The sequence below is a fragment of the Diorhabda carinulata genome, chromosome X, assembly GCF_026250575.1.
Source record: "Diorhabda carinulata isolate Delta chromosome X, icDioCari1.1, whole genome shotgun sequence".
Classification (NCBI taxonomy): Eukaryota; Metazoa; Arthropoda; class Insecta; order Coleoptera; family Chrysomelidae; genus Diorhabda; species Diorhabda carinulata.
This window is the reverse complement of record NC_079472.1, coordinates 22,506,382-22,528,178: the sequence shown is the minus strand read 5'-3', so window position 1 is coordinate 22,528,178 and position 21,797 is coordinate 22,506,382. Positions and strand designations below refer to the sequence as shown.

General features: G+C 29.9%; 4 protein-coding genes across 4 annotated transcripts in view; 3 read left to right on the top strand and 1 right to left on the bottom strand.

Annotated features, from left to right (window-relative positions):
- The window catches only part of LOC130901428 (phosphatidylinositol 4-kinase alpha), a 29,125-nt gene extending 12,851 nt beyond the window's left edge, over positions 1-16,274 (top strand). The window contains exons 15-29 of the mRNA XM_057812822.1: positions 218-403; positions 467-656; positions 711-918; positions 2,205-2,434; positions 4,573-4,796; positions 5,224-5,405; positions 5,717-5,891; positions 7,734-7,871; positions 8,915-9,035; positions 9,095-9,285; positions 10,728-10,904; positions 10,962-11,138; positions 11,587-11,833; positions 11,996-12,155; positions 12,345-16,274. Coding sequence (XP_057668805.1) covers positions 218-403; positions 467-656; positions 711-918; positions 2,205-2,434; positions 4,573-4,796; positions 5,224-5,405; positions 5,717-5,891; positions 7,734-7,871; positions 8,915-9,035; positions 9,095-9,285; positions 10,728-10,904; positions 10,962-11,138; positions 11,587-11,833; positions 11,996-12,155; positions 12,345-12,570 — 2,832 coding nt within the window. The 3' untranslated portion in view covers positions 12,571-16,274. The remainder of the gene's footprint in view (positions 1-217; positions 404-466; positions 657-710; positions 919-2,204; positions 2,435-4,572; positions 4,797-5,223; positions 5,406-5,716; positions 5,892-7,733; positions 7,872-8,914; positions 9,036-9,094; positions 9,286-10,727; positions 10,905-10,961; positions 11,139-11,586; positions 11,834-11,995; positions 12,156-12,344) is intronic.
- A 303-nt stretch (positions 16,275-16,577) lies between these two features.
- On the bottom strand, positions 16,578-17,772 carry LOC130901033 (lactoylglutathione lyase). The gene is made up of 4 exons (XM_057812099.1): positions 17,610-17,772; positions 17,323-17,552; positions 17,200-17,267; positions 16,578-16,830 (listed from the first exon to the last, which is right to left on the bottom strand). The coding sequence occupies exons 1-4, from the start codon at positions 17,682-17,684 to the stop codon at positions 16,643-16,645; spliced, it is 561 nt and encodes a 186-aa protein (XP_057668082.1). The 5' UTR covers positions 17,685-17,772; the 3' UTR covers positions 16,578-16,642.
- A 233-nt stretch (positions 17,773-18,005) lies between these two features.
- On the top strand, positions 18,006-18,784 carry LOC130901073 (OCIA domain-containing protein 1-like). The gene is made up of 2 exons (XM_057812160.1): positions 18,006-18,442; positions 18,571-18,784. Exons 1-2 carry the CDS (start codon positions 18,073-18,075, stop codon positions 18,648-18,650), a joined length of 450 nt encoding a protein of 149 aa, XP_057668143.1. The 5' UTR covers positions 18,006-18,072; the 3' UTR covers positions 18,651-18,784.
- Positions 18,785-19,415: 631 nt separating this feature from the next.
- LOC130901306 (OCIA domain-containing protein 1-like) lies at positions 19,416-20,311 on the top strand. The gene is made up of 2 exons (XM_057812550.1): positions 19,416-19,877; positions 19,936-20,311. The coding sequence occupies exons 1-2, from the start codon at positions 19,481-19,483 to the stop codon at positions 20,280-20,282; spliced, it is 744 nt and encodes a 247-aa protein (XP_057668533.1). The 5' UTR covers positions 19,416-19,480; the 3' UTR covers positions 20,283-20,311.
- Positions 20,312-21,797: the final 1,486 nt, after the last annotated feature.

Below are 21,797 nucleotides of genomic sequence, written 5' to 3'. Positions count from 1 at the left end.
TATCTACATCTATATTATGACATCATTATTTTTAGGCATCTCTATAGATCTATATACTACAAGTTGTTATATATCTGTTGGGTATTTCTATTTCTGCTGATTATTTCTTACTATGGTTACAATAATATTTCTTGAACATACTTCATTAATCGTTAGACTAAAGCCATTGACTAGTTTTTTTTATTAATATTAATTTTATTAATGTTATTGGTTACAGGTGATTGGTATGGAATTTGGAAAGGACAAAAATCTTTTAGTAAATGAAATCATGAATCGTGTGTGGACAGCCTGTAAAGAAAGATCGGACAATCTACATAGGGATGCTTTGTGGCAAGCTACAGCATTACTTATATCTACTAGAGATTTGAATCGAAGTTTGTTACATTGCATAGCATGGTCTCAGGTAAACTCAACACAAATAAGACTGCAGAATTTTTTTTATCAAATTTCTTCTTTTATAATTTAGGTGGAGCTATTTACAGTAGAAGCCATGAGAACTGCTGTAGAATGTTGGCAATGGTTAATAACTGCAAGACCAGAACTGGAGATTAGATTTTTACAAGAAATGGTTGCAGCTTGGATATGTACTGTTCAAAAGAAACTTGGCTTGTTCTCTGTTGCTAGACCTCAAACTAGTCCATTAGCCGCATATGAAGGTTACATATTCAATATTTTGGATCTCTCTGTGTGCTAATATTTAAAATTTTTAGGTTGCCGTTTGGAACCGGATCCACCTTTTGTAAAACCACATGCTATTTGGGTTCAATTTATTTGCGAATTAGTAGAAACAATAAAATATAGTAGTTATGAAAAAGTTGAAATGATAAGCAGTTTGATACATCATTCATTAACTATGAACGTCGGTGCTGATCCTCCATCTCAAACTAGACATATTTCAGCAATCGGAGTTAGATTCAAGTATGATATGAATTCTTCAGCTCTACAATTCTTAAATTTGATTGCAATATGAGTATGATTTAAGAAGGTTCAGAAATTCACAAAAAAATGTTGCTTTGAGATCCTCAAGTGTGATCAGTTTTTCTAATTTGAAGAAAGTTGATCAATGATAACTTCTCAATTCCCCCTAGTTGTAATTGTAAAAAAGCCGTGAGCAGCAGAGCTCCATCACGAAAGTCGAATTTTTCGTCGAATGAAGAATTTAACTAATACACAAACAAATCTTTCCATAAAATGAATTTCTTGGAAATGATAACAATTCTCAATCTTATTTCTTTATATGGAAAATTTGCTATTCCTCAATAACTTTTCATTTCACAAGTTAACTCTCCCTCTCGAATGAAAATTCATAATTTCAATAGACCTGATGGTCTCGAACCCTCTTGTTCGATTCCAATTGACAACAAAGAAAAAATTGTCATAATGACAAGAAATTTCGAAAATGGGAAGTAAAAAAAAATCACCCTAGCAACGATCATACTCGTATTATTCATTAAATAGGAGGCGGTCCAGTTCAACAATTACAACGATCAAAATGATTTCGGGCGTTTTGTGCTAGAAGAACTGAAGAAGAAAACTTTGAACTTGAGAAAGACAATTCTTCAACATCACCCCTACTTGCATGTGAAGTTCGAACCCTCTAGTTAAACTTTTTCTGGCCAAAAAATAAGAAAATATAACAAAAATGACCATAAAATGGAGAGGCGGGGAGATGGAAAGTTTCGAACTTAGACAGCCAACCAAACTCTAATAACATCAATCCGCCGCCAAAAAAGCCATGTATGCTAATCGGACCCATAGCAATTGCTCGAGAGACGAAAATAAGAATTGTAGCTTAAACAGATAAACAGACAATATATATATATATATATATATATATATATATATATATATATATATATATATATAAACTATAGACATTCGAAAAACCATCATAATCGTGTTCAGGAGGTCTCAAAACACGGGAAAAATGATGTGCTCCCCATTTTTATTCTAGTCATGCCTACCGTATTAGTCTAATTTTTCCTTGAAAAATTCGACTAAAAATTGTCGATGAAGTTTGCTATGTACAGATGAAGTAAATTTCCCATTTCTTGCCTTTCTTTATTCTGACTTCTCCTAGTATTTAAATTAGAAATAATTTTTGAAGAATACTACACAATTTTTCATATTTATATTTGTCATAATTTGTTGTTTTAATAATTATTATAAAAAAATTGTTATTTTATGCTACTCATTTCTTTTAGACTTCTCTCCTGTGGTTTGTCATTATTACAAGGGGATATTTTGCCTAAGAGTTTAGGGAAGAACGTACTTAGAGAACGAATTTATTGTAGTTGCTTGGATTATTTTTGTAAACCAGTCACGTGTCCATCACAGGAACCTGCAGACTTAAGAGAAGATATATCTACATTAATAAAATTTTGGCAAACTTTACATTCCGATAAAAAGTACCTTAAAGCTAGTGATGTAGGAGGTATTTATCTATATTTTCTCGCACAAAACCAGCTCTACCTTAAGCTATTGAATATTTCAACACTCTAATAGCCTCTTTGATAAGTAAAGGTATTGAGTCATAAATAAACCGATTCTTGATTCCATACTGATTACCGTCATATTGATTGATATACTCTACATTCTGCTGCTAATGTTTTTTCTAATTATTTATTTGTGCAATGAAATTAATTGTGCCAATGCATTAGGCTAGCTTTACTAGTAAAATCATAGGGGATCAGAGAAAAGTTTTGCTATAGCTTTGATTTCCTCACCATCTATGTTTTTTGGGTTAGTGAACATGAATTTGGAGCTTTATGGCAAAAAATTTCCCGCAACGTCGTTTGTGGGGATCAAATTCTGATACTTTTCCAGTTTTTGGCTAATATCTCAAAAAGGAAGCGTTTTTTCGACAAGTAAATCCTATACAAAATTAAATTGAACAAAATTTCCTACATTTATTTCTTGAAAAGTTTTTTCAAGAGACTAATCATTTCGTCCCTAGAGAGTTCCAAAACAACATGTTTGGACCCAGTATACCTAACATGAATAATCGTTGCTTTATGAAATTGTCTTAGTTATTTTATGGATTTATTGATAGGCATTATAGTGTTTTTCAATAAACTGTCTCATCCTCTTTAGTTTTTTTTATCCATACTTAGTTGGTGGAGTATCTGTAAATAATGAAGATATGGGTTAGCTTGTACATTCATATTAAGTAACTCAATCATTTATGCTCGAACAATGTGAGTTTAATATTTGGGGAGAGAAATGCTCTATTTTTTCTCTTTGTCCACATATTCTTAAATGGCCTTAACAACCGGCGACAAAGGAAACCAACTTCGTCTGGAATTTCAACATCAAAAAATCCGCCCTCATTAGTATTTGAGATTTGTCTTATTGTACAACCTCACACATATGATGCAAAGATTAGTGCATTCGAGGCCTGCTTTTCTGCAGGTCTTGACGTATCTGCATGACACTAGAAGCAGAGGTTCTTGAGGCGCAGATGCTTGTAGAGAGGTGATCGGTTCCATGCAAGCTGAAGCTCATTTCCAACCCCAATCTTCGGCATTCTTCTTAACCCTCAGCTATTGCTACACCTGATGATATACCTTAAAACTGCTAGCTGCAGTTGTTGGTGGTGGTAGTGCATCTATTTTTGATGAGTCTTGAAAACTAGCTTCTCATAAATACTGTACTTCAGATGGTTTATCAACGGTTTAATCCTTCCTGGATATCTGTACACGTAGACTAACAATCTCTCCGCTGCCGCTGCAAAGCTTTTTGGAGTTGGTTCAAGGTTTTTGAATACATTTACAACATTGGCAAGCTGGGGGTTTCTGGTGAGACTTTTTACAAACTTTAATTTCCTTTGTTTGTATGGTGTCAACGTCGTGGCACCCTAGTCATTGCGAGAAGAAACATGATATGTTCTTAAAGGGTTTTATTTTTCAGAGCGTGGATAGGAGAGTCTGAGGTTGGAGGAACGTTGCCTAGTCCTGGTTTTAGAACGAATACGTTTTCTTGTTGGAAAAGTCGAAAGGTCTCCAACCACCACCTTAGTAAATTTATTTTATGAAATCTACATCTTTTTTTTAGAATTGCTTGAGTCAAGATCAAGTTATTATAAAATATTTTTCATTTATACTGGTAAATCTTACGTCAAATTCTATTGTATATAAATTGTACGGTGTAATCAACTGTTACAATTCTTTAGCGCGCTCTAGCGGCAAAACAGTTAGTCTCGAAAAAAATGTTAGTCATGAGAAATGTGGAATATTTTCTTTGCTTCAATTTTGTATAAAATGGACTTGTCGAAAAAACGCTTCTGCTATGAGATATAAGCCAAAACGGGAAAAGGTGTCAAAATTTGGTCAAAAAATTCTCAAAAAATAAATTTTTGCCCACAAACTTCAAACTTATGTTCAGTGACCCAAAAAACATAAATATTGAGAGGATCAAAACTATAGCGAAATTTTCCTCTAAGAATCTTTGCATTTCTAGCTTACTTGGTTGAGCTGATTTTGATAAATCATGACGATATAAAAATAACATTCTATTGAAACTATCATAGTAAATAATTTTGACCAATTTATTATATTTTTAATACTATTTCAGAGGTTGAATTCACACCTAATGTAACTACTACAGCACAAGGCAATGAATTATCAAAACCCAACGACTTCAACAAAGTCCCAACTGGATGGATTAACACTGTACCTCTTTCAAGTAGTAGTACTACTTTAAGTAGAAGATCGGCTAAATCGGCTAAACGAATGCCAGTTGCTGATAATTTTGTTAAATGTTATCTAAAAAAGAGAAATCTTATTTTGGAATTATTGGTAAGATTTTTAAGAGATTATTTTGAGTGTGCTTTTTTGAGTGGAGTGTATTCAGTTTTGTTTTGATTCTCTCTATTTACAAAATTGTGTTCTTTCACAACTTTCTTGCTTTTTTGTAAGTAAATGTAAATTCCCAATAGATAATGTAACTATTTACAAAATAACTTCACCAGATCAAGCCCATACAATTGTTAAAAATTAATAGCAGCAAAAAATTCTAATTCTTTAGAGTATTTATATGTGGTTAAAAATATGATCAGACGCACTCAATACCAATAAAAATGAATTATGCAAAATTAGTTACAATATAATGGATAATGGTTAGTAGAATTGAAGCTACATGTTGTGTTTATATGATCTGGTATAACTGGAAGTACTGCCATTTCAATATAATCAAAACACCGTTTATTTATAAGATACTTTACAGGCTGTGGAGATCGAATTCCTTATAGTATGGCATAATCCAGGACTTAGACCTGAAATTCAAATAACGGGTGAAGAAAATGTTGCTTTTTGGAGAGCTAAAACAATTACTGAAAAACAGTGGCACGATTATACACGTTTGGCTTGGGATATATCACCTGTTTTAGCTGTTTTTCTACCAAAAAGGTAATAATGACCTTGTTCGTGTACAATGGACTGTAGTTTTAGCTATGGCTCGTTTCTTTATTATAATTTATCAATGATATTTATTGGTATATTATTATTTATCCCTTCAGTGACTTTGTTTATTTTTTTGCTTTCTAAATCTCTTTGTAACTGACGTTTCAGCTTCAGGATTTACTCAGTCCTATAAATATATGAATGTATTATTTTAAGTGGTTATGGTAATATAATTGAATCTATCAAATTTCATTTATATTTTAAATTGATCAAAGGTTATCATTGATGTTAATCATTATTAATTTGTTTATTTATAGGTTTAGAATGAACGATGCTATTATAAACGAAGTAAAAAACTTGGTACAAATGAATCCAACAGCAGTTGCTCATGTTGCCGAAGCCCTACAATATTTAGTTACCACTGAATCTATTTTAAGTGATAGTCCCAAGTTAGTAAATATGCTCACTTGGGCCCGTATTTCCCCTATACAGGTACAGTTAACAATTGTTTAAATATAAAAGTATAAATTTTAATTATGTTAATGATTCAGTCGGACTAGTTTATTTATTGTTTTGATTTATTCTCTGTGAATTCTTTTATCCCATTTGCAAGTTTACACTAAACTGCTCTTGCTCCTCTGCTTTATTTTTCATTATTTATTTAAATTTTCAATAATCTTGTTATTTATAATGAAGGATGGACAGTGTGATACCCCAAAATTCAAAGAATTTAATTTTCTATATCTATCAACAGGGCCGGATTCAGAATTTTGTGTGTAGTTAAAGCTACTTACCTAAAAACCTCTATTAAAAATTTTTACCAGACTTGTATATGGTAATTGCTTGAACACCACTACACAATGCAATTCTATCATTATAAATTTTTAAGGAATTTACTTTGTTCTGGTTTTAACAAAATACCGTCTTAAAACACTTTTAGCAATTTTATGTAATAAACAAACTGAAACAAAACGATCCAACCCACAGAACATTCCCGCATTATAGCATAGTCATTGCTACAGGCCTACAAATATGAATGAATTCATTACAGTACGTGATGTTAAGTTATGGTTATTTATTTTTATTCCTAGATATATTTAGGAGTATTTTTTCCTCTCGGCCGTGCTCTCCCTGAAAACTTGAACCCATATGTCCGTGCCTACTGGAGAATCCGGCTCTGTCTATCAAATATTATTATAATTTTATATTCATGATTGTTTTTTGAGAACTATACCATTTTTATACAGTGTCCAAGCAAACTAGTGAGTATATTGTATACTTGGCGTTTACTACATTTTTGATTGTAGCTAAGAAGTTTACATTTATTTAAAACTAATTATAAAGGTGTTCAGAATATTTGATAAATGCAGTATTTTTTTAGTATACCTAAATATTCACAAAGTTATATAATATTTTCACGTATCTTATTTCGAAGGGTGTTGCGGGTTGAGGAATCAATATAAAACTATCCAACAGTTTTTTAAAATGCCAACGTTTCAATCTTTATAAGGCTAAAAATATATGGTACATTATAACTCAAATGTATAAACAAGTGAACAAAAAATTGTGAAATTGGAAGTAAAACAATAGTGTAAAATATAAATATTTATATATGTATAGGACACACTGTATGTAAGACAAACTATATAACATAAATAAACAAGAACGTAGTTGTATAAAACAGAAGAACAATAAATAAGTCATTTATAGAAACCAATATATACACATATAAGTAAAAACCTGTTCTCGACAATCATCTTCAAGTTTTGTCTTTGATATGTGTGAATATATAATACATTTTACTTTCGTTTCGAGGTACCTGTATTACGTTATGATTGCTCTTATTTATATTGTTATTAACCAGTTCTCTTGGGTTAACCATTAACTTAGAGAATTTATATGATTTTATTATTATTATCAGTATAGAATTCAAGGCTACTTAGACGTTGAACCCTGTCTATAAGCCCTTTTATTGTACCTAATTTATGTCTCCAAGGATGGCTCGAATAAAAGTTGAGTAGTCGGCTTGATGCTGAAGGTTTGGAAAAGCAATTTATTAATATTTTACTATTTGGTCGCCTAATTACTACTACGACCGACAATTTTTTGTTTACTTTTTTATCTTCATCAACGTTGGAGTTATAATGTACCATATATTTTTAGCCTTGATAAAGTTCAAAGAAAAGATCGAAACATTGGTATTTTAAAAAACTCTCCTATAGTTTTATTTTGAGTCCGCAACCCGGACAATAATAGCAACAATTACATTTTCAAGTATATTGCAGTATATAGATAACAAAATTAAAATTAATGACGACATGTTTTTATTTATAGGCGTTGGCATTCTTCAGTCGACAATTTCCATCCCATCCAATATCTGCACAGTATGCCGTAAGAGTGCTAAGTTCGTATCCTGCCGACGCAGTATTATTTTACATTCCACAACTTGTACAAGCTCTTAGACATGACAAAGTACGACATTGTAAATTCTATATAACATTTTGTAAAATGCATTGAAAAATTTTTTTAATAATTTTAAATTATTCATATTTATTTCATGGTTATGAATGATAAAATCTGTTATTTTATCCTTCGTATTACCCAACAATTGTTTTAATGTATAACTGGATTTATATATAAGTTTTGAAATCACTCTGTATGAAAATTCCTTACAATCCTTTGTATCAATAGGGTTGAAAGGTCCAGAGCAATGTTTTCCTGTTTTTCATTTTAATTCTTGATAAATGTTATGAATTAACCTGTTTACAATTCTTTTAACATAATGTTAAGTGGAAAATTAATCAAACAATGTACCAGGAAATGGAGACTAGCCATCTTATGTTGAATACAATGGAAATAATCAAACGGGATGTATCTGCAAGTAGCTGTGTCTTTCCTAAATACATCAAAATCTAGCCTATTACTCTTCTTACTAATTGAATTATCTAAAAATGGTAACTGTCCATTATTTTCCAGTTTGTAAGTAAACTTTTTGGATGGATATCTTAAATTGAGTTTTAAAATATTTTAGGATTGCCCTTTTCGTATCAAATATACTGAAACTCTTGACTAATCTGGTTTTTAAAGTGACTCATGAATAGTTCAGCCATAAATGGTGATAGGCATTTGCATATTGGAAATAATTTTGCTTCATACATGTTTTCGTTAATTGTAGATATTTTCCTATTATATCAGCTCAAAAATTCTCAATCTCAAGGTACCCTAAGGTTTGCGGGATCTGCACTGACACCAAACGAGATTAAAAATTCACCGCTTTAATTTCTGTACTGATCTTTTTCGAGGGAGGAAGTTCATTGGTGAGAGAAACAGACGTTGAAGAATTATATCATTTGAGGAATTTGCTATGTTTTTCATAAATTTCAAAATTAATTATGGAACAATTTATTTTCCAACCCTTAAAATCTATCGCTAGTTATTAAAATTATTTCAATTGTTATCGCAATTTGTACTAAATCACAAAACTAAACATCTCAACAAGAATTTATTTATTTTAGATGGGTTATGCGACTGAATTCATCAAATATATAGCTAAAAAATCACAAATAGTTGCCCATCAACTGATATGGAACATGAAAACCAACATGTTTGTAGATGAAGATATGCAACAGAAAGACCGTACGTTAACAAATTTAATTTCCCTATTTGGCGCCTAAAATTTTGTTTATTTTTTTTAGCTGCCATCTATGAAATTTTAGAATCTCTAGTAAATAGTATTGTTAGTGAACTTTCTGGCCCAGCGAAACTGTTCTATGAAAGAGAATTTGACTTTTTCGATAAAATCACCAATATTTCTGGAGAAATTCGCCCGTTCCCTAAAGGTATCGAACGAAAGAGAGCATGTCTAGAAGCTTTGAGTAAAATAAAAGTAAGTGCAATCTATTGTAATTTTACAAAACAAGTGTTTAACAGTGTAATTATAAAAAAACAAGTGTTCAACAGTGTAATTGTACAAAACAAGTGTTAAACAGTGTAAGTGTTGATGTAGTTGTAAATAGTTTGTTTAGTGATTATAATTTTGGCAATGTGAAATTCCCATACCAATTATGTTGCCCGGCGTCGGGAATTTCTTTTAATGTTAATTTGTGTATTTGTGAGTTGTCGAAAAATATGCAATCCGAAAGGTTTAATCACAAACATTTTTATTAATTATTATTCATTTGAAATAGTTTAAAACATAGTAAGGAATGTTGACTTCCAATAATAACGTTTGAAATCTATTAATTGCACCCTTAGAAAATTAACTGCACATTTTTTTCTTCGTATTGTGGAATATTCTCATTAGTAAAAGTAAGTATTTACTCATTTCCCTATATTATAAACCTTGTCAAGTTATAATGACTGTCATCAAATAGCGAAAATGTTACCACAGATGTTTTCTTTTTGTAAAACCATAATCGGCTTACAAACGTAGATAAGGACCCCATCAAGAATTATAGAGTTGAGCTTAATATAAGAAGCGAAGATAATTTCAGTAGAATTAAATACAAAGATAAATTTGTTGCTTCAGTTTTATTTGTAACTTAAAAACTAGGGTAAAAGTTACTTAGCACTTTTTGATAAATGGTAGCCAAAAAATTTTTGACAGAAAAAGTTGTTAAGACCATTTTTTGTTTTTGTTGCCATAGATATAATACAGTATATATTTTTTAACACTAAAGTCATACTGGAAAATAACTTCATAGCTATGACAATTGTGTGGAAAATTCTAAAATTGTGACTTACCAAGTTTTCCAAATTCTTGGGTCTTCAATTATAATACAAATCCTACAATACAATTAATCTAAATCACTAGCATCACATTCATCTTCCTCAAAATCACTGTTATTTAAACCAATTACAACTCTATTTAAAACTGGTTCATGTTAAATATTTTGGTTTTCAACTCTTTTTACCTGATTCATGGCAGTTCTCCAATTCTTGATGCTAACGTACGAACATTCTCATTATTAGTTCCACAACGGAGAAGGAATTTTTGGGTTAAGTGTTATTAGATCTTGTCTATCTTTTTAGTTAATATTAATTCGATTGGATTTAAAATGCAGTACCGAGGAAATCTTGAAAAGGACCATTTTGTCTACAGTATATTCTTTGGCTAATATTTTTATTTCTAAAACTTCTATGAATTGCTTATTTGTGTAATGCTCTTCAAAATATAAATCTTGATCAAAAAAACTCCCGTATGTCTGCTTTTGAAGAATATTTAGTTGGAATTTTACAAATTTTACTTGAATGATACGAGGCGCTATCTAACACAATTACACTGTTAGTGAAAAATGTTTTTGTGAGAGTTAGTTTGTTTTGTTTTAGGTTCAACCTGGATGTTACTTACCCAGCAATCCCGAAGCTATGGTTATCGATATAGATTATAAAAGTGGTACTCCTATGCAAAGTGCGGCTAAAGCTCCTTACTTAGCTAGATTTAAGGTTGCTAAATGTGGTATAAATGAATTAGAAAATATAGCAATGGATGTATCAACAAATCAGGTATGTAATTTCAACATGCAACAAATTGCAATCAATCTATAAATAAATTTTTTTTAGATTAGGGAACAAAGTCTTGGTGCGGAAATGTGGCAGGCTGCAATATTTAAAGTCGGCGATGATGTAAGACAAGATATGTTAGCTTTACAAGTTATTGGAATATTCAAAAATATTTTTCAAACTGTCGGCTTAGAATTGTATTTGTTTCCTTACAGGGTTGTCGCTACGGCTCCAGGGGTAAGTGATATACATTTTTTTTTATTTTTATTCTAACAGGACTAGAAATATTCTTTTCTGTGTTATTTGTATTGATTTGGAGTCTCGTATACACTGCAATCCAAAGGATCTATTGTGTCCTTCAGTGTTACTTAGCAGTATGTGATTATGTTCTGTAGCATTTGGGGAACCTACTAGAATATTCGATAAACAATCGTCGAAAGTAGTACACTATGGAAGGGAAGTGAAAAAAACTTCAAAATAAAAGTTGCTAGTTATAGACCTTGCTTTCTATTATCCTTTTTGACTATCGAATTTTAAACCATTCTTCACACAAAGCTGTGATGTAAATGATAAGAGTTTATATATTAATTTCATTATGTTGCTTTAATTCCTGGTCATATTATAACTTACCACAAAAATTTTACAATTTAAGAACTAAATATAAAATGTATACATTTTTTTCCAGTGTGGTGTTATAGAATGCGTTCCAAATGCAAAATCTAGAGATCAGTTAGGGAGACAAACAGATATAGGAATGTACGAGTATTTTTTAAAAAAATATGGAGATGAAAGTACTAAAGATTTCCAGAATGCTAGGAGAAATTTTATTATATCAATGGCTGCATACAGTGTCATTGGTTTCTTATTACAGATTAAAGATAGACACAACGGGAATATTATGTTGGATACTGATGGACACATTATACATATTGGTGAGTTTAAAACAATCATATTATTAAAAAAACTCAAATATTCAAATTTGCTTGCGAAATTATTGAAATAATTATGATTGTATAAAGATATAATTAAAAAATATTGTTTCATTGAAACTATAAATAAAATGAATATTTTGTAGATTCTTTTTTATTTTCTAGATTTTGGATTTATGTTTGAATCCTCTCCTGGTGGAAATCTCGGTTTTGAACCTGATATTAAATTGACAGACGAAATGGTAATGATTATGGGTGGTAAAATGGAAGCTCCTCCATTTAAATGGTTTTCTGATTTGTGTGTTCAAGCGTACCTAGCAGTGAGGTAAAGAATTTGTTCATCTATATTTAATGTAATTTCATATTATGGGTGATTTTTTTAAATTGATTTCATTACCTATAATATAGATGAAGTTTATGAAGTTCTCCTTTGAATTATCAATTAGTTTTGTTATTCTAAAATCAACAGGAGTTGTCTTTATCAAAATAGTAAACAAAGCTAATTTATTTTTAGGCCTCAATGTGAAGCTATCATATCTTTGGTATCTCTAATGTTAGATACTGGCCTACCATGTTTTAGAGGACAAACCATTAAATTACTCCGTGGTCGTTTTAGCCCCGGAGCTACAGATAAAGAAGCTGCAAATTATATGTTACAGATAATCAGGAACAGTTTCCTTAATTTCAGGACACGTACTTACGACATGATACAGTATTATCAAAATCAAATTCCATATTAGATAATAGTTTTATTATTCTTCAGAAGTCTATGGGTAATATAAGTATAAATAGAACAAGAAAATTTGTGAGATATCCGGAAAGTGAAAATATTTATGAGAAAAAAATTGATGAAATTTCTTATAAAACATCAGTTACTCCAAAATTAAGAAACTAAGTAGCATAGAGAGTATCTTACAAATTTTGTGAATAACTAGACCTAAATATAGGTATAAAAAATGTGCAGTTATATAAAATTAATTCTTTATTTTTCAACTATTTTCAATTTATTTTTGAACTGTAACTGTATGTTACAGTAAAAGTAATAAATTTGGTGATTATGCATAATCACCACTGAATTTGATAAATATGACAAAATATCTATTAAATTTACGGTTTAGCTTATAAAATCTCCAACTTTACGAAAATTCATTCAGTTTTCTCAACAGCTTGGCACATGACAACCACGTGATTACAGAAGTAGCTGGTATGCTAGAGCGTTTTAATTCCAAATTATTTAATTTTAAGGAATCTAAGAAAACAAACAAAATCTGATGTTATATCTGATCATCCATCAGTGTTTAAAATGATGTTATGCTTATAAAAAGTGTAGCTTCTGGTATGAAATTTACTTCAATTATATTTTATGACGCTGTTTAAGATCTGTATTACTTTTGCGGATATAAAGTAATGAATAATTATAAATAAGTCATTATATTTATCACATTTACCATTACGACTTGGATATTTCCCAGATTTAGTGGTGATTATGATGATAAGCCCAAATGTAAAAAAACTGGCAAGCTTATTAATTCTAAAACAGTCTTAATATGTCTAAAAAAGTAAACTTACATGTAAATGCAAATATATTATTTTCTCCTATAGAATATGGGTTTGGTTTATTTCTACAGAAAAATCCGAATTTATCTCAATCCCCATTACAAGTTAGGGATTTTATAAAATACTAAATGGTAAATCTGATAAATATGAAATAATTTATCATATTTACCAAATTCAGTGGTAATTTTATATAATCACCGATTTATCATTTTTACTGAAACATATGTATAAGATAATTCATTTAATAATTATGTAGCAAAAAAATGTAATATTCTTTAAACCGTGGTTAAAAATAAAATTTAATTTCATTAATTGTACACAATGTATAAATTTTAATTGAATGTTTAATTTTAAATTGAATTTCTTATTGTACTTCAAACTAAATGTATATAAATGAAAAAGAAATAATACTGTGATAGGTACAGAAAACATTTACATAAATATTCTGGATTGAAACTTGTTATTATATCAATTGTTATGTATTTAATTTGAATAGTTGTTTCTATTGATGTTGAATATCTAATTATCATGTTCCTTTTTGCATGCAGCCAAATTTTATTTCTAATGTATTACCATGGTCATTTACCTGAGACAATAGTTGCTTTCTTTTTGAATGAATCTCAGATAATTTGAACTTATTTAAGTGTAGCTTATTGAATTCTACATCCCATTTAATATTACTCAAATCAGATGAATTGAGATATTTACATCCCATCTTACCAATGCAGCACCAACTTTTGTTTTACGGAAATAACTCAGTTCAGTTTTTTGACGAGTTATTGAAAAGTTTGAGGGTACATTTACTTGATTTTGATTAGTGTCTAGTGATTAACATCGTCGTTAATATTTGCGAATTTATTTTAATTTTTTATGTGCATTTTGGGTTAGAATACAATAAACTGATTGAATGTCTCAGTTTGTCAACCCATTTGATCCACCACATCAAAGAGAGTGATTTGATTGGCAGCGATATGGAATTTTAATATTCTCATGTGCCCCTCCGCTCGCAAATTTGTAACACGAGCGACTAGTTACGGCAACACCGATATATTGGCGTATTTTGTCAACATAGTTTCTAATTCTGTGCTTGTGCTGTCAATTAAACGCCGACCTAAAACCATTTTTTTACAGTAGCAGTTTATGAGGAGACAAATAGAGCAGCATGAGTGCAGTTAATGCATCCAATTATACCAGGTACATTATATTTTAAAGAGAATCTCAAATATTTCAAATTTACATTCAACTGAAAATAAATCATAATTATCATAATAAATCGTAATTTTTTCTTCTAATATCAATTAACTCCGGAGTTGTTTGGGGGAATTTTTTGAATGTATCCATTATTTCCTATCTATTGAATACCTCAATAATTTTGTGATTGCTCGACTCAGTGACGATTGGGATATACCCAAACAATCATTATTACCTATATCTTGCTGGTAACTACCAGTACCAAAAAACTTCTTATCAGTAACAAACATGGTAATTAGTATCAAAAAGCCTCTTATATTTAAGTTTATTTCAAAAAATTTGCTTGTAAAGCTTTCAAATAATTTTTAATCGTACGATTGCAACTAAAATTACCAACTGCGTTGAACTAATACTGTCCTTAATCACTCTAATAATCAATGGCACCAAATAGTTTAACTTTGTATTTATTTGAAGGGAAGATAGCTAATCGAAGGGATTCTAGCGGTTTTTGATTGGGGATTTAGGGAGATAAATTATTAAGAGTTGGGAACACTGTTTGCATTAAAATTGTTGCGGTTGACACAAAGGGTCATTTTTAGGGCGTGGATTTTTTTAAAAGAAGATAAAAACCATCAACTTCATGCTATTCAATGAACTTTCTTATCCAAATTTCAGTTTAATTATTTTCAATTGCTTTAATTTTCTCATTCAATAATTTTTTTATTCAAATTTATGTTGCTTGTAACGATTCTAGCTTCAAGACAGTAATTAACGTCAACTATAAGATATTAATATTTTTATAATTTTTTAATAACGACTGTATTTATTGAAAAGTTTAATATTGATTCATATTTAGCTATATTTAGATTAGGTGGGTTTGTTGTATATGTAATTAACATGGAAATCAAGTGATTTTATTTCCGTTAAAAATTTCCGACATAATTATGTATATTGTTTTTTAATTTGTATCATTTCATCAGGAATTGTTAGCTGAAGGTCACGCGAACGTTCGATGGCACAGGTACATTAAAATGTACAATTTTCACTATTATCCTTTCGTTTTAAAAATATTGAAATTATCCTTACTTAGTGTACTTGCCTTTTCTACAGAATTCAGTTCATTCATTAATTCGTAAATTTAAGAAAAAAATGTTTATGAACAACAAATTAAATATAAATTTCGGAAATGGAACTCGTCCTATTTCAATTTTTTTTATTCTCATTGTATTTTATCTATTATAGTGCCCAGATAATTGAATTTCTTCGTTTATAAAAATCCTTTTATTATCTTCTACTCTTTGTACTAATTTTTTGTCAATTTTTCAATCATATTAATGCTTATTTGTTTTTTTTTGTGTGTATAATTCACTTCATATTTCTTACTATTTACAATGTCTTGTTAACCAAAACATAATTATTATGGAATCAATTAATAACCTAAGTAAGAGGTAGCTGCAGTTTTATTTGTATTCAAGTATGCTTACAATCGATAACTTCTAGCTCAATTATTGTATGACTACAATTCAGATTTAATAAATATAACATTGAAAGCACTCACAATGCTATGCAAAAACTAATGTGATCTATCCTTCTGATTTACAATCTTACTTTTACATAAAATTGGGCTATAGAAATGTTTTAGAGGTGTTTTATATTTCCAGATATTTGCTTTTAGTTTTTGCCTTTTTGTATATATATATATATATATATATATATATATATATATATATATATATATATATATATATATATATATATATATATATATATATATATATATATATATATATATATATATAAATAATGATATAATGTGGTGTTTCTTGTGAATAAATAATTTATTATTGTTCAAAATAGTTTTATTTGCCATAATCATTTCAAAAATTAGATAATATATCATCTGACTAGATTTCATATATATAAAATTAGATATGGATTTTACAGGTTTTATAAAACAGGTTATATTCAAATTTCTTTAAAAAAAAATTGTTACATCATGTCAATTAATGAACTACAATATGTTTATTTTCTTTAATTGAAACAAACAAAACATAATCTTATTAATTAACAAGAAGCTATAACATCCCCTACTCTTTTATTATTAAATATTTCAATCCAGTAACCATCAGGATCAGTTATAAATGCTATACCCTTCATTTTTCCATCATCTGGTTTTTTAACAAACTTAACACCAAGTTGTTCAAATCGTTCACAAGCCTTGTACACATCTGGTACCATCACTCCAATATGCCCTGAAATAATTCATTCTCACCATCAATGTGTCCAAACATTAAATTGGAAATCATATTGATAACTCTCCACTAACTACATTGTTTGTGATAATATTTATTGAAGATGATATTAATAACCATTTTAGAAACATGTGATTACCAACTTTCTTATTATTAACTTAATTTCAACACTTGGATATATAATGAAAACATAATTACAGTAAAAACAATCCTACATTTAATTTTATAGCACTCAAAACAAGCAAACAAATTTATTTGGTTATAATTTAGTGATAGAGATGAATTTCAAATATTGACCACATACATGCTTAAATTCCAGTATAATGTTAAAACTATATAATATTGATTTTAATCAAAACAAAAACTTACCAAAGCCTCTAGGTTCTTGGTTGCCATTATGAGGTTTATAACTGTCATCATTTTCAGATCCCCAGTTACTTAAAATAATCCAGTTTATTAACTGTGTCCAACAATTTTATTACACAAACTTACTGTGTTAGTTCTATTGTTGCCTTCCTTCCAAAAGTCCAGGTGATTCGGTCTTTGGAACTTAACCCTTCCGGAAGGTCTTTTGGATCTTCATAACCCAAGAAATATAGTGAAAATTTCATATTTGGGAAATCTAGTTTAGTCAAGAGTTGCATACCCAAGATTTCAGTATAGAACGGTATAGATAATCTGGGATCTTTGATTCTATACATTGTCTGTTGCATAATAAAGTCCTGTAAAGGTTGTAATAAAAATTAAAACGCCCTATTTCTAATTATACAAACTCATACCTTGGTTGATTCTGAAGAAGGTTTACACATTTTAATAATATCCTCATTTGAAAACGGTACGTTTGAATCTCCCATTTTATAATCAATTAAAAATACAAAACTTAATCAATTAAACAGATGATAATTAAGTACAATATTTTTATTTGAAATCTTCTTTTATAACAAGTTGCTACCTCCACCTTACTTGACTCATTAGTTCGTCATGAAAATCATTTTCCATATATTATAAAAACATTTTCGATATTTAATTATTTGTAAACTTGCAAATATCAAATAAAAATATTCTTTGGAATATTTTATTATTGTTCCTAATAAGCTTTATTATTTAAGTGGCTGTAATTAAACTCTAATCGACTACAGAAGGAAAGAAGATTCTCACATGTCAATTATCCACACCTACTTTATTTTTATCTCAAGGATAATTCAGTCTAGATATTTTGTTTGACCTGTTAAATTATTCAAAATGGCAAGTGCTCCAACCGAAACTACAGAAACTAGCCGGCTACCAGGACCAGCAGGAGGAAGACCACAACTTTCTGCTGATGAACTCAGAGTTATTAGAGAATGTATGAGAGAAGGTTTTTACCAAAGATGCCTCCCGTTGAGTGCAATTTTAGGAGGTGCTGCTTATTACGGAGTAAAATCTGGCTATCTAAAAGGAAATGCAAGATTTGGTGCCATTCCTAAAGTTTTGCTCGCTGTAATTGTTGGGTTCTTTGCTGGAAGATTTTCCTACCGGTCAGTATGTGCTGAGAAACTGAAACAACTTCCAGACAGTAAAATTGGAGAAATGTTGAGGAAATCTAAAGGACCCGGAGTTGGACCTCGTGGAGGTAATATAAAAAATTCCAGTAGGCTTATTTAACTTGATAGTCATTTATTTGCTGTTGAACAATGTGACTGTTATGCAATGTTTGTTAAAATTTGTGTTACATTTTATAAAAAGTTATTTTCTTTACAGCATTCATCTTTGGCCCATTCTCAGCTCCTTATTATGGTTTAACTCCCTCCAATGTTGCTCCAGAAGCTAAGGAGAAATAGAATTAAGATACTTATTTTGTTAGTAATTATAGGTCATGTATCCTCAGTGCTTTTATATGCTCAGGTTATTTGATACATCACAAAATTTCTTAACATTTAAAATATTGTGCATTATTAAATTGAATTATTTAGTATCCTGTTTGTTTATTTTATCATTATACCTTATATACCCCTCTTATTACATGAAAATATAAATCTTATGATTGCAGACCTTGACAATAATGTACATAGTGTTGTTATCATAAAATTATTTTGCATCTAAAAATAATTTGAATTTCCAGACGTTTCGGAAATACCTGAATATAAATATCTGACAGAGACCACTATTTATAGAGAAATTTTTCTTAGCTAATTATTTTTTTATATGCACTCGATGTGAGATGGGCTTAATCTTGAAAGACCGGTTGTTTTTGTTATTTTCATAAAACAACAATCGTTTTTAATAAGTCAGATTTGATTCATAGACAGTTCACTTTCTGTCTAAAAAAAAAACAAGTTTGAAATTAATTAATGCCAAACAATCTCATTATACTGTTTATTTCTTTCTAATATTTATATTTAGATTTTTCAAATAAAATAAGAGAAATAGCTTCTTATTTATAGTAAGCATCACAAACTTTCTTTCTAACATTTATATATAGATTTTACGAATAAAATAAGAGAAATAACTTATTATTTCTAGTGAGCAGCAGAAGTTAGAAACAATTACGAACGCTTCTCTATATTATTTGTTTTTTGATGTTGTGCAATTAAGTTTCTTAGATTGTCATTTTCGTATAAAAGAAGATTCAATGTCAAAATATTTAACCTAAAACTTATTCAATATCACAATGATAAACACAGAAACCGAAAATCCCGAGAATTATAGGAGGCCTCCTATTGACCCTAATAATAGAAAAAGATACCAATTCACCCCCGATGAACTGAGAGTTTTGAAGGAATGCAACAAAGAAAGTTTTTACCAAAGATGTATTCCTATCAGTACTATATTAGGCGGTGTAGCATATTACGCAGTGAAAACGGGCTATTTGAGAGGTAACCCACGATTTGGGGCGACTCCAAAAGTTATAGTAGGAGCAATTGTGGGTTATTTTATTGGAAAATTTTCATACCAATCAAAATGTGCAGAAAAATTGATGCAGTTACCTCATAGCCAAATAGGGGAAATGTTAAGACAGAAACGACGAGGAAAGGTCTCCGAGACTGCTGATAGTGGGTTTGGTCCAGGTTAGTATAATTGAAAAAGATTAATGCATTTATTGAATATAAAACTTTTTGAATTCAGGGTTCTCCTTGGCTCCGTTTTCTGGAGTCAGCTCAGCAGACACATATAGTGATGTGAATCCCTTTAGTAGTCTGGATTTGGATACTACTAGACCTGAAACACCTGGATTAGATGACCATTTTAGGCCTTCTATGGATAACCAAACTTTAGAAATGTATGAAGAAATGCCCCCTGAACAAAAAAGGACTACAACTTATGAAGAATTAAGGAAGAAAAACAGGGAAGAATATGCACAGCAAAGAACAAGTAGTTTTAGAGATCCTTTCAATAAATTGTCAGCAGAAGCTAAATTTGATAGGGATTATAATGCCCCACAAGAAAATAAGTATGGTGATAAATTTGAATGATCTATATATAATTAAAGGTTTACCTTCAATCTTGGCAGTAGTTTTGATTTTGAAAAAATTTTATAATTATCCTAAATAGTATGATAAATATATAATAATAATCATCCTGAAAATTTCGTTTATTTTTAGGTTTACTCAATTTAATTTCTAGAGACAGAATAACATAAAATTGTATCATTTCAACATTGGTACATAAACCACTACATTGCATAAATACATTTTTTAAAGGCTCCATTTAAAATATTTTCCATAGATCAAGAATGCTTTGTGAGTTGCATTGAATTGATCAACTCATCTGATAACATACCATAATATTCAATGCTTTCAATATTGCATTGGAGAACCAAATAATATCACTTAAATCCAGAATTGAAGAAAATTGAAAAGTTGAGCACTTGAATGAGTCTTAAACATTTGAGACTTGTTCTCAAATTATGACAGAGATAGGTCTAATGGATACATCGACCTAAGTAGGTTTCTAATAGATGATTGCAGGTTTTGTGAAGAACACTGAAACACATAATTTCTGTAAGCACCGAGATTGCAGACACCCATACTGGGATATTCAGGTCAACAGATATCAAAAGCATAGAAAAAAATCTTCCTGAAGTTGTCACAAATGATAAAATTCATCTATGATCTGGGATCATAAGACTTTGAAGCATGTATGCCCAGCTAGAGCAAAGGAAGAACATATTAGATCTTTTCAGGTGTCATGTATTGAATTTTGAAATCTTTTCGAGAGGGTGTAAATATAGTCAAAAACCACCAGTTATGATTTAATCATGTTGTGGATGGTACCAAATGATTCAATTTTTTGTTCAAATTCGATACTGGAATGTTTTCTCGAATCAGCGTCTTTTCAAAAGCAATCATGAATTAGTTTGTGTATAATGGAAAATTATCTAAACCTTTTAAGAATAAAATATAGAAACATGCTCTGTACATTGATTTCAGTAGTTGAGTATATTTTTCTCGGGGATGCCTACATTGTAAACGACCATTTCTTGTAATTTAAATCAATATGATTCCTTTCAGTTCCATAAAATATTTATGCAGTTCTACTTTCCCTCAAATCTCATAACAAATATGAATGCAAACATATCTTTTTTTAGCTGATATTTTAACAACCCCAGAACAAAATGTGCATTATAATTATTGGCCCTTGATATGCAAATCACTTTTAGTACCCTATTGTATGTAATGCTTTATTCCATAGCATTATAGTACTTTTTGGGCTGCTAGAATTTTTTAGAGAGCACACATCAGATAAATTTTGTATTCAGTGACAAAAAATTCAATCCAATTACTACGTTTTTAGTTACCATTTCTGACAATGCAATGAAGAATGAGGTAAGCAAAGGCACATATGGACCTCGTACGTCCCACACCAAACTGCTCCAACTAAACAGGCAAATCTTGTCATTTGTGAGTGCCCTGCACTTATACGAGAGCGGTTTAGACGCTTGGTCAAGCCTTACTACTTGTACAATGGCATCAAAGAGTTCAGCTAAA

Bases quoted from the DNA above. Each gene is read 5' to 3' on its own strand.
- LOC130901306 (XM_057812550.1), top strand. From the start codon at position 19,481: ATGATAAACACAGAAACCGAAAATCCCGAGAATTATAGGAGGCCTCCT. The intron at 19,878-19,935 runs GTTAGTATAATT...TTTTGAATTCAG, and splicing joins TGATAGTGGGTTTGGTCCAG to GGTTCTCCTTGGCTCCGTTT.
- LOC130901073 (XM_057812160.1), top strand. From the start codon at position 18,073: ATGGCAAGTGCTCCAACCGAAACTACAGAAACTAGCCGGCTACCAGGA. The intron at 18,443-18,570 runs GTAATATAAAAA...TTTTCTTTACAG, and splicing joins CGGAGTTGGACCTCGTGGAG to CATTCATCTTTGGCCCATTC.
- LOC130901033 (XM_057812099.1), bottom strand. From the start codon at position 17,684: ATGGGAGATTCAAACGTACCGTTTTCAAATGAGGATATTATTAAAATG. The intron at 17,553-17,609 runs GTATGAGTTTGT...CAACCTTTACAG, and splicing joins CTTCTTCAGAATCAACCAAG to GACTTTATTATGCAACAGAC. The intron at 17,268-17,322 runs GTAAGTTTGTGT...GATTATTTTAAG, and splicing joins GCAACAATAGAACTAACACA to TAACTGGGGATCTGAAAATG.